Genomic DNA, 10,834 nt, shown 5'->3' on the forward strand with positions numbered 1-10,834 from the left:
ATAAGAGAACGGGCAACGCGCATGGTTTGTTTAACATTGTAAAAACTCGGGATATACTTCGGTATTTTCAAACATCGATATGATACGACCTGTAGCTAAACAACTATGCTTTTAATTATTTTTCTAAATATCAAAAGAGATTTTTGCTCTTATGCTGCGACAGAAAAAGCAGCAACATTTCTTCTCACATTTGTACGTTTTTACTTGTAAAGAAAAATTCCAATATATTAAATGCCCCACCTTCTCTGTTTTTTGCATCAACATTGCTTCGATCATGACGTGCAGAAGGCAAGTACATTTATATTCGCACGATATATATGAAATTTTTTTATAATATTCAAGATTCTGACATTTATTTCTTTTCAGGATGCCTTACATCGCACGAAAATGGTCCAATTAGCCGATTTGTTTTCGGTACCGGAAATGAGTTTATTGTGCAACGTTACGGAGTACTTCATACAGAATCATATCGATTACCATCCGGAGATACTATTTAGGGACGTTAAGGTGAGCAATCAAAGTATAATTTTGCTAATTGGTTTTATAATAAAGTTTATGCAAATCTTTATAGAATTCTGTGCAAAGCTGCCATCCTGTAATGCATCAACTAGTAGCGGAAAATGTGTCTGATTACCTGGAACAGAATAAAGATTTGAGAAGATTTTTCGATCGACTTCGAAATGCCGGCAAGAAGATGTTCCTGGTGACAAACAGTCCTTTTCAATTCGTGTATGTTTCTCAAGTGTTGGCAATCTAAATCATCAATTAAATAAAATCTATATAATGTTTATGCATATCACTATAATTACTAATTGTTAATGTTAATATGATTTTTGCAGTAACAAGGGCATGCAGTTTCTGGTCGGCGAAAATTGGAAGAATTATTTCGACGTGGTGATCGTTCAAGCGAGAAAGCCAAGATTTTTTACCGAGGAATCGCGCCCCTTGAGAATCTACGATGAAGTTAAACAGACGCAATTATGGGATCGGGTCACTAAACTCGACAAGGGTATCGTATATCTTGAGGTAACTTTCTATTTTGATATCCTAGAAAATTATATATTTATAATTATGCGCATATATTACATGTATATATATATTAACCGCGGAACTGTTTTAGGGAACAGTTAAACAGTTGCAAGACATGACCGGATGGCGAGGACATCAAGTATTGTACTTTGGCGATCATCCATACAGCGATCTGGCGGACGTGACTTTAGAGCATGGCTGGCGAACGGGAGCGATAATAAAAGAATTGACGGTAATTTAAGCAGAATTCCTATTAATCCTTTTTGTACGAGGCTAATTTGCTTCCGAGAAAGAATGTTGATGCGCTGAATTTAATATAAATATAATGTACGATGTATATAAAGGGTTATAAATTACATTACAGCACGAAATCGAAACCTTGAATGATCCAAAGTTCAAGGAAAGCGCGAACTGGCTTCAGATGTTAACTGGTCTAATTGAGGAACATCAGGATTACGAAGGACACGAAGTGCAAAATGAACTGGACGAGTGGATAAAGGAACGGGATCAATTGAGAAACGAGATTAAATATGTTTTCAACAAACAGTTCGGCTCGGTGTTCAGAACATATCATAATCCGACTTATTTTTCAAGGAGACTGTTCAGATTCGCTGATATCTATATGAGCTCGATCACAAATCTGTTAGAATACTCCACAAGTCATACGTTTTATCCCAGGAGAGGTGTGATGCCTCACGAGTATACTAGTTACTTCGTATAAAATGTCTATATTTTTAGAAATATTCGTTTCTCTCTTATATAAGTACTTTTAGAGCGTACGATCAAAATATTTCGCGTTGCAGAATAGTATTTTCGATCATGAGAAAAGCTGATATATTCGAAATCACAATGTAAAGCCTTCATAACGGAGAATCACTAATTCCGCGCAAAATACTTCCGCCTTATTATTAGATATGCATGCGTAATTTACGTGTACATATAATATGAATCTATATCGATCAACGTTAATGCGCTTTTACAGCCATGTAGTTACAGGTTAATCTGCATTGAAATGTAATGTATGTAAACGCGATAAAACGGACGGGCGTATAGATCACGAAGGCTCTTACGTTATTATTATTACCATGACAATAGCCATATTATGTAAAATGAAAATACATCATGTTATAAGGATTCCAGCCAGAAATAATCCGTCGAATCAATGTCGATTTGATCGAATCGATGTGTTGATGAATCGTCGCTGTCGAATATTGAGTGATATTTTCAGTATTTTGTGTAAAAATTGTTCCTATCATAATTTTTTTATGTTAATTGAGCAATTGCGAATATTTCTGTTAGATTTCTGTGTTTTGGTCAATTTACTATATCAAATACAATGGGTGCGTTCCGTTTCACGCATGATGCATCACTTATCCTTGTTTAACATTCGGTGAACAACAAGGACAAATGATGCATTATGCGCATGATGCGTAACGGAACGCACCTAATATATATTTATTACTGTGCTTTTCGATTTTACATCAATTTGATATAGAATTGACCGCGCAAAAGACAATAAAAATCTTATAGAAATATTCGTAATTGCTCAATTAGCATAAAAATAACTATAATATAGTCGATGATGAAAAAAATATAAACCTATATCGACTATTCATCGATGTATCAACATTAACATCAAATCGTCAATTCGACTAATTTCTGGTTGGAGAGTAAAATGTATACTATGTATAGAATAGGAAACGGCGTAAAAGTCGATCAGCTATACGCAAAGTATTATTGAGCTATAAAACTCGTTATATATTTTGAGATTAAATAATTTATTTTTCATAATTTATGTAAGAAAGAGAGAGAATGCGCTTTTGCGCAATTAGAATGAAATATAAATTTTGAAGAGAATGTTAATTTAGATCGTGTCGATACTCAATTATTTTTGCAATGAGATTGATATTTACTGTTATACGTGCATAATAAATACGTTACCGTGCATGATAAATTTAAATTTTAACTTGTAATATATTTATGAATATGCCGTATATCGTGAACAAGTACAAACGTATCGCGCGTATGCAATTTAATTTTTATCCGGCATTTATAAAAAGAAAGAATGCAATTTAATTAATATTAACTTTCCTTCTAACAAAAGTTCCTTCTAAGTAATCTAATTAATCTTATTCCTTTCTGTATGAAAATGTGCATTAAAAGCAAACGTTCGTTTAAAGTTTAAACTCATCAATGTAAAACAAAATTATTTGTTATCACGGACCTGATTGATACTCAGCATATTCAAAAATATAGTCGTTAAGATAACCGTGTGTTCAAAAGTATATATAAATGTAACTATTATTAAACAAAAAATGCTAAAGTATATTTATTTAGTATCTTTGTAGACGAAATGTATTATTGTTGCTAAATATATCTTTATTTTCAATACAACTGATTAAGTTTCTATGTAAACATCACCAAGATAAAAGCATCTTTCAATCTCTGTCTGTCACGTTAACTGATATTTCTTTGTTTCCAATTTGCCTTTCAAATTTTTACAAACTTGACGCAGCAAATTTTATATAGCAATATGACTTGGGAAGATATTAAACCAAAGATCTCAGTGCCATTATTTTGTGCACTTGCACTCTGTATATTCCTGGCAGATATTTTAATTGACGAGAAAAAATAATTAGGAACGGAAAGTAATAATAAAAAGGTTTGTACAAATATGGTTAAATTTCTGATAGCAATCATTTTCAATCCTAGAATATGTATCTTGATTCATACCACTTTTCAAGGAAAATGATTAAATAATCTATATATTCTAGTATAATACTAAATAAATATAAGCAACATTGCATGCAAATACTTAAGCACATTTTCTATAAAGTATAATTTAGTTGTATCAACTAATTCTCTCTTTTCTCTTCTTTTTTTTATTTATTTTCATATTTTATATAAAATGGCATATATCATTATATAATACTATGTGTATTTATGCTATTTTAGCATATCCCGATATGATGGCAAATGAACTGGAAATAATCCGAGACGGACAAGCATTTCAAAAGGAAATCGCGCTGAATAGATTATCATCAATAACTTTTCAACAAGCTCGTAGAAATGTAATTCATGTCAATGACGTATCAAGTACACATACCATCGAGAAAACGCTGAAAGAGTCCACTGACATGTTCATCCAAAATTTAGACAAAATCTCTAAGGTGGATATTAAGGATGAAAAAGTAAAATAACATTTTATTGTGTTTATCTACATAATTGACATATATTTTTCAAAACTTACTACTTGTTTAATGTATATTTCATTTATAATTTTATTTAATTTTGCCGTGTAATACGAAAAGGATCTAAACAATTAGAATGCACATTGATTTTAATATATATGTATAACATATTAAAATACCACAATATATCAAATTATTAATAAAATTCTATCCAGAAATCTGACATGTGAATTATAGACTATTATCTAAATCTGAACTTGATACTTATTATTCAGTCATTACATTTCATCAAGCCTGGAACGCCTTTGGAACCTCCAGAATCGCCTGTTGGCACACTATCGTCAAAAACAGAAGATTCGAAATCAGAAGATATCGAGGTGCGGAGTGCAGAGATGGAAATTTCGCCGGTCGACTCTTTCACACCGCTAGAAGCGGCCGCTATATCTTGTGTCCTCGAGGAGTGTTTGGATCAGCTTGCCATAATCGGATTCATGATACCGGCCAATGTCGATCCACGCTGGGACGAGACGTTTAAGACGATCGATGAAACATATGGGGTGCCTGATGAACCTAGAATGATTTTCAGAGAAGACATGGGCCTGTTACCAGTCGTACCCACAGAGGCTGAAAAAATGCAGAGAGACAGGTGCGCAGAAACACACTCGTACACATTATAACACTTGCGCAAAAATGTATTCTACATTCTATTGCTTGGATATAACTGGCAGGTGTGTAAAGTTCCTTTAAAAAATATCACATGATCTTACAAAGATAACGTTAAGATAAGAATACGTTACTCCAAGATACTTTTTTCGGAGCTTTGCATATGTTAAACTTTTTGCAAAAATGTCTTGCCCTCCCGTTATCCTAGCTGTAATGGAAGTAAGAAACTTCAAAGGGCAGAATTCGCTTCGGACAATCGCTGATTTGCTTTCACTCCTTCAATAAATAATCTATATTTAGGAACTATGTGTGTGAGGTCCTCAAAAAAGTCCTTCACGAAATAAGGACCCATGGGAGGTTCGACAGTCTGCAAGAAGAAGTTGATAATATCGCGAAGAAAGAAGAAGGCGAACGCAATCTCGAAGAGAGCGCCCAGAAATGGCTCAGCCAAGCTGAACAGCTTCGCGAGCAGCTGGAATCCGACAAAAAAGCGAACGAGGAAGAGAGGCAAAGGACGATAGAACTCGCGCAGGAAAGCGACGCGCGAGTCGACCACGCGATATTCTTAAACAGCGGGAAATTGGGTAACGCATAATTCATATAAGTGCGCTTTTTGCTGGTTCTGATCGAGTATATTGTACTCAGGCTACGCGGAAAGATGGGCGAAAGCCAGATTGGAACAGCAGGAACTCAAGCTGCAATTGCAAAAGAAAGATATGCTGAACAAACTGAGCGAATATTCAAAGGAGTACAATGCGGAGCAGATCATCTCGGCTGAAATGAGTGCTTACTTAGAAGCGGACATCAAAGAGAAAGAAGAGCAGATAGATATGTGGACGAAGAAATACAACGAGGAGATTGTGGAACGGCAGCTTGAAATCGACGAGTTCAAGGTATATCCAGAAATTAATAGAGAGTAGTGGAATAAATAATAATCCTTACAGTATATATATTTTTAATTGAAAATAAACATAACAAACATACAAAAAATGAAAATAAAAGAAAAAAGAACAAAATAAGTTTTTTAGTATAATATGCCATGATAGCGTGAGCTTTTAAATGATGACTCATGACCATCTTGATCCGCTGATAGCGACTGATAGAAGAACAAAAATTAGAGATGGAGAAAATGCGCGCTACAATGGACAAACGACAAAAATTTATCGACGAATGTATCGCCGAGGAGGAAGTGTTGAAAAAGGAAGAGAAGCTAAATAAAGCCGCAACTATTATCCAATCGATATGGAGAGGTCACATGGTGAGGCAACAATTAGGAAAGTACAAAGGTCTGCGAAAACGATTGAAAAAGCGGAAGAAATTAAGCCAGAAAAAAGAGGTCGATAAAAAAAAGAAAAGACAAAGAGTACACCGAAGAAAAAAAAGAGGACTTTAGTGCCTGAAAAACTACAGAGAGTTTGATAATTTATTATTGTAAAGAGTTACCGCTTTCTTTACACACTCTAATAATGCCTTCGAAGTATCTGTATAAATTATTCAAATATATTTTTAAACAAATATCAGAAATACAGTATTTACATGAAGGTCTGACTCACACACATGCAAACATGACAAGCGCACAGCATTGTTCTATACATCATTTGAACATTACCGAGTACGAATCCCGTACGCGAAAGTAATGATATAAATATATCGGCTCAGTATCGTACTCGATAAAGGCATAAACGTCTCTCGGACTTATTCGATCTAGTTGTTCGCACATTCTCAAGCTAAAATGAACAGCCGCTGAAGCAATCAGTGGCAGTGTGATAATCACTGTACATCCCGTCCGTATCGCGATATACGCGGGAGATAATCACGATTTTTTTTACCAGTAATATACAGATCGGTAATGCGATGATAAAATTACATGCGACAAAACGTCTATGTGCGAGCCGAAATAGATTATATTCATCGCTCAGTCTGCACGTACTAGAGAGTACTGTATTACAAATTTTTTTGCGGTAGACGAACTAGTGCGGGCGATTAAATCTACCTTAGCGTCTTATCAAATGCGTGCCGAGATAGTTGCGTTGCCCGGTATCGCGAGATGGCCACTGATCTCTCGACATCAGTCTATCGACACGTCGACACAATTCGTGCACATAGAATCTTCTCAGTCCGTCTAATAATCGGGTTAAACACGTGCGATCTCCATCGAGACGAGGTAGCGAAATAAAATTCGGGCTAGGGCGAAGTGAAGATCGTCCGTCGCGGACGAAGCGACACGCGCGCGCAAGCACGCACGCGTTTGAGAATGGTAATTTCGCTATCACGACGAGATTTGCGGCGTGTTTAATTGAAGTGGAACTTAAATTGGAAGGGAGACCCGTGGAAGTGGTGGAACTCCTGGAAGGGATTGAAGCCCTGCTGGTGTCGGCCCGATTCCGGATCCAGAGGATCCTCGCCCTGATCGAATTTCGCCCTCTTCTCGTCGTCCGTGAGGACCTCCTTGGCGGCGGCGATGTCGATGAACTTCTTCTGCGCGCGTTTTTTCTCGTCGCCCTCCTGGAAATTATCGGGATGCCACTTCTGCGCCGCTTTCCGATAAGCCTTGATGATATCCCGCTTATTCGCCGTCCTCGAGACGCCCAAGATCTTATAGTAATCTCGCGACTCCGATATCTTTTGCCGTTGTTGCGCTTTTTGCAGTCCCTGTTTGGCTCTTTGGAAGTTTGAATCTATCTCTAATGCATCCTTGAACTCTCTGATCGCTAATGAAGGAAAAAAAAATTTATTCATTACATCACAAAGTGGTAGAATTCTATACATACTTCGATACTATAAAATATACAAGACTAAATTACCATCGTCGAACAATTCCGCGGCAAGATACGCCTCTGCGCTGTCGCACAGCACATTCGGTTCCCTCCTGATGTTTAACGCCTGTTGGCAATTATTGATCGCCTGAGTCGTCTCAGAAGTTTCCGCGTAACATCGGCAGAGGTAATGGTAAGCCGTAAACTGTACTTTCGGCTCATTCGGCTCTTGCGTCAATGCACGATTAGCCGAATCAATGCACACGTCATAATCCTTATCCTCCAGCGCTGTCTCCGCGTCCTGCAGCAACTTCTTTATCTTCCTAATCTTCTTATAAAACGGGAAACATTGCTTATGGTCTGGATCGAGCTTCAAACATTCTCGAATCTCCCTAAATATTTATTCCAAATTAGTGCTGCGTTTTAACAAAAGTATCAGCGATTATTCTCACGGTAAAATTGCTCACTTTAATGCCTCGTCAACGTCCCCGAGACGGTACAGCCACGTCGAGAGCTTGAAGAAACCCTCCGTATTATCGGACAGCAATTTTGTAGTCGAACGTATGTCGGATATGGCGCTCATAAAATCTCCAAGGGCAACATGGCTCTCCGCCCTGCGTTCCCTCAAATAAGAGGACCACGGGCATATCTCGATGAGTCGAGTGATCTGTTGCACAGCTGCCACATGATCGCCGTCGTACACAAATATATCGACTAATTTCATTTCTTCCCTAGCTGGGTATAACCTATCTAAGGCATTCAAGGCATCCCTATTATTTGGTTCTAATGCTAGCTGGAATGAGAACAGAAGGCCGTGAGTCGTTCGTCCGTAAACTGTACAGTACGTAATGTAAAAACATAAATGTAAACACGAAGGGGATAACGTACCACGTTGCGAAAGTCGCTTTCAGCCTCGTCGAAGTGGGCCTGCTTGAGTAAAATGTTGCCGCGCTGCAGCCTCGCTGGCGTGAAATCCGCCTTCAATTCCAGAACCTTGTCGAGATCGAGGAGGGCAAACTTGGCTTTGCCAAGCGCTAAATAAACCGTGCCTCTCTTGTAGTACGTCAGGTAATTGCTCGGGTCCCCCTCTGAAAGAAATTCGCTCTTGAACACCGGCGGGACCGTTCTCCTCCTCTCTGACACAAGGTCAGCTGACAACGTTAGGAGCTTTCCAGCAAGCGACACAAGTGTCCACACAAGTGTCTTTGTTACTCATTGTCAAAAAAGAAAGATTGAACGACGTTTACGTCGACTCATGTCGCTTGCTGGAGAGCTCCAGTTTAAAAGACCAAGCGCAAATTCGGGGGGGATTCAACCTACCAACGGCTGCGTGGTAGTGTGACAGGGCATCCTGCAACTGGCCCTTCGCCAGGAACTCCCTACCGTACTCCAGATGTTTCGTGATCTCCGACTGCGAGACACTTCCGACCACTAAAAACGAGTCAGCCGTTATCAGTCGCTCATCGGAGAGACGGGCTGGTTTTTATTCAAAAGGGTGAGAAGAGGAGGTTAGGGTACGTACCGTCGAGGGTTATATCCAGCAATGCCACTATCAGGAAACCGTACATGACTGGGGGAGGAAAAAAATCAGTTCCACCGATGTGCTATGCTGTAAACAAGGAGACTAACGCGCTCGGCACCGCCAGATCGACACCTAACCATCCGATAACGCAAAACCGTTCAGCCACGCCGCCATTGCGATCGTGGTCTTATACGATTGGTGAAACCGCGAATCGTGTCTCTCCCACTAATGAACCAGGAGTCAGATAACCTAACCCCTCGCGGCGGGGGAGATAAATGTCGGAAGCTCGCGCGAAATATAGAGTTCTTTATGTAAATCTCGGATATCGTCCGGACAATTTTTTTATTGATCCGCTCGGGACTAATTAAGAAATTTATATGTTTTACCATTATTTATTTCACAGATTTAGTAATGTGGTAAATAGTCCAAAACAAATACGCTAGTACAAATTACAATAAATTTTCTCTTATCAGTTCTTTATATTTATGTTAAAACTAATTTATCAATATAACATTTTATTCAACTCGTATTGTCGGCCATTTACCACAATACTCCCTTGCGTTGCATAAAACGAGCCTAATAATGATCCAATAATTTTTACAGATTTATTTAGCCTGAGAGTGGGGGACTAAACTCTTACTCGAGGAATTCTAAACTTGGGGAGCAAACTTTGACTAAATCTCCAATTATTATGTATGATTTATCGTCCCTAATCTGATCTTTAAATTGATTGCTGGTCAATCCACAATTTATAGAATTGCTTGAAACAAAATTTGTATAGTTTCTTGCTCGTGATCCAATTTTTTCTACCCGTCAAAAGACAAGTGATAATAATACTATTTCCACATTAATGAAATAGGACGGGTAGACCGGGTACTACCGTGATAAACTGATTATTATAATTAAGTTAATTCGTAACTTGGACGGCCACTTTAAAATAAAACACACACCTCGCACGCGACGCGAATCAATTTAAAAAGATTACATACGTTAATATCTATTCTTATTAAAGACTGCCCAAACAACCACTGTACATTTCAATATTTTGAAGATTAATTAGAGAAAATTAAAGTCTAATGCAAGATTGAAGATTAACTAAAGATTCTATACAATGCAAGCTCTTGCTGAGGAATAATCGAACTTGAATTCTCGTAATTACAGGTCGCATGTATAATTCTTCAACATCCGGCACGAAGAGAGTGGCCACACAAGACGATTATAAAAGACTTAATTACTTTTCCTCGATACGCAAAAATGTCGGAGCACGCAGGTGCAAGGGAAGCGACGAAAGAGAAGCCACACGCCTTGATCCTTTTGTAATCTTTATTATATTCATTTTTGTAGAAGTCTCCTGTCACTCTCTCTTCCTTCTCTTCGCGTAATACTATAAATAAACGGAAAAATTCACCGAATGAAAGAACATCGAATTAATATGTGATCGTCCCGTATGAGGTAATTTCTTTTTTTTTTTTTGTAACAATATTGACACTCTACATCAATTCTTCACGAGCATACGTTTTAAATATGCCTATATACACACGCGACAAGCGCGTGTACCAGGAAGAGCGTCTGGAACGCTGAGAAAGTGAGGAAAAGAGGAATCGAAGAAATGTAAAGGAAGAAAAAGAAAAGAGAAACGCGCGCAGGGAGATTTATTGCTAATGAAGAATAAA

At 37.9% G+C, this 10,834-nt stretch overlaps 3 protein-coding genes across 4 annotated transcripts in view; 2 read left to right on the forward strand and 1 right to left on the reverse strand.

Moving 5' to 3' along the window:
• The window catches only part of LOC112464384 (5'-nucleotidase domain-containing protein 3), a 6,078-nt gene extending 2,660 nt beyond the window's left edge, over positions 1-3,418 (forward strand). Inside the window, exons 4-8 of one of the 2 annotated variants that reach the window (XM_025031339.1) lie at positions 367-507; positions 572-729; positions 840-1,026; positions 1,121-1,261; positions 1,394-3,418. In XM_025031339.1, the coding sequence (XP_024887107.1) occupies positions 367-507; positions 572-729; positions 840-1,026; positions 1,121-1,261; positions 1,394-1,750 (984 nt within the window). In that variant the 3' untranslated portion in view covers positions 1,751-3,418. Of the gene's footprint in view, positions 1-362; positions 508-571; positions 730-839; positions 1,027-1,120; positions 1,262-1,393 lie in introns of both variants that reach the window. The other variant, XM_025031337.1, reaches the window with a different exon arrangement.
• A 501-nt stretch (positions 3,419-3,919) lies between these two features.
• LOC112464385 (dynein regulatory complex protein 9-like) lies at positions 3,920-6,302 on the forward strand. Its single transcript, XM_025031340.1, has 5 exons — positions 3,920-4,220; positions 4,496-4,866; positions 5,184-5,467; positions 5,529-5,776; positions 5,977-6,302. Exons 1-5 carry the CDS (start codon positions 3,963-3,965, stop codon positions 6,274-6,276), a joined length of 1,461 nt encoding a protein of 486 aa, XP_024887108.1. The 5' UTR covers positions 3,920-3,962; the 3' UTR covers positions 6,277-6,302.
• A 59-nt stretch (positions 6,303-6,361) lies between these two features.
• Positions 6,362-9,367, reverse strand: LOC112464383 (dnaJ homolog subfamily C member 3). Its single transcript, XM_025031336.1, has 6 exons — positions 9,162-9,367; positions 8,960-9,070; positions 8,528-8,727; positions 8,107-8,432; positions 7,688-8,031; positions 6,362-7,594 (listed from the first exon to the last, which is right to left on the reverse strand). Exons 1-6 carry the CDS (start codon positions 9,205-9,207, stop codon positions 7,176-7,178), a joined length of 1,446 nt encoding a protein of 481 aa, XP_024887104.1. The 5' UTR covers positions 9,208-9,367; the 3' UTR covers positions 6,362-7,175.
• Between the last annotated feature and the right edge of the window lie 1,467 nt (positions 9,368-10,834).

Source organism: Temnothorax curvispinosus, unplaced genomic scaffold (assembly GCF_003070985.1).
Source record: "Temnothorax curvispinosus isolate PA1 unplaced genomic scaffold, ASM307098v1 QBEX01014187.1, whole genome shotgun sequence".
NCBI lineage: Eukaryota > Metazoa > Arthropoda > Insecta > Hymenoptera > Formicidae > Temnothorax > Temnothorax curvispinosus.

Coding starts and splice junctions, on each gene's coding strand:
- LOC112464385 (XM_025031340.1), top strand. CDS start 3,963: ATGTGTATTTATGCTATTTTAGCATATCCCGATATGATGGCAAATGAA. Junction 4,221..4,495: donor TGGATATTAAGGATGAAAAA/GTAAAATAACAT, acceptor CTTATTATTCAG/TCATTACATTTCATCAAGCC. Junction 5,468..5,528: donor CTTAAACAGCGGGAAATTGG/GTAACGCATAAT, acceptor TATTGTACTCAG/GCTACGCGGAAAGATGGGCG.
- LOC112464383 (XM_025031336.1), bottom strand. CDS start 9,207: ATGTACGGTTTCCTGATAGTGGCATTGCTGGATATAACCCTCGACG. Junction 8,728..8,959: donor ACACTACCACGCAGCCGTTG/GTAGGTTGAATC, acceptor AATTTCTTTCAG/AGGGGGACCCGAGCAATTAC. Junction 7,595..7,687: donor CGCGGAATTGTTCGACGATG/GTAATTTAGTCT, acceptor TTCCTTCATTAG/CGATCAGAGAGTTCAAGGAT.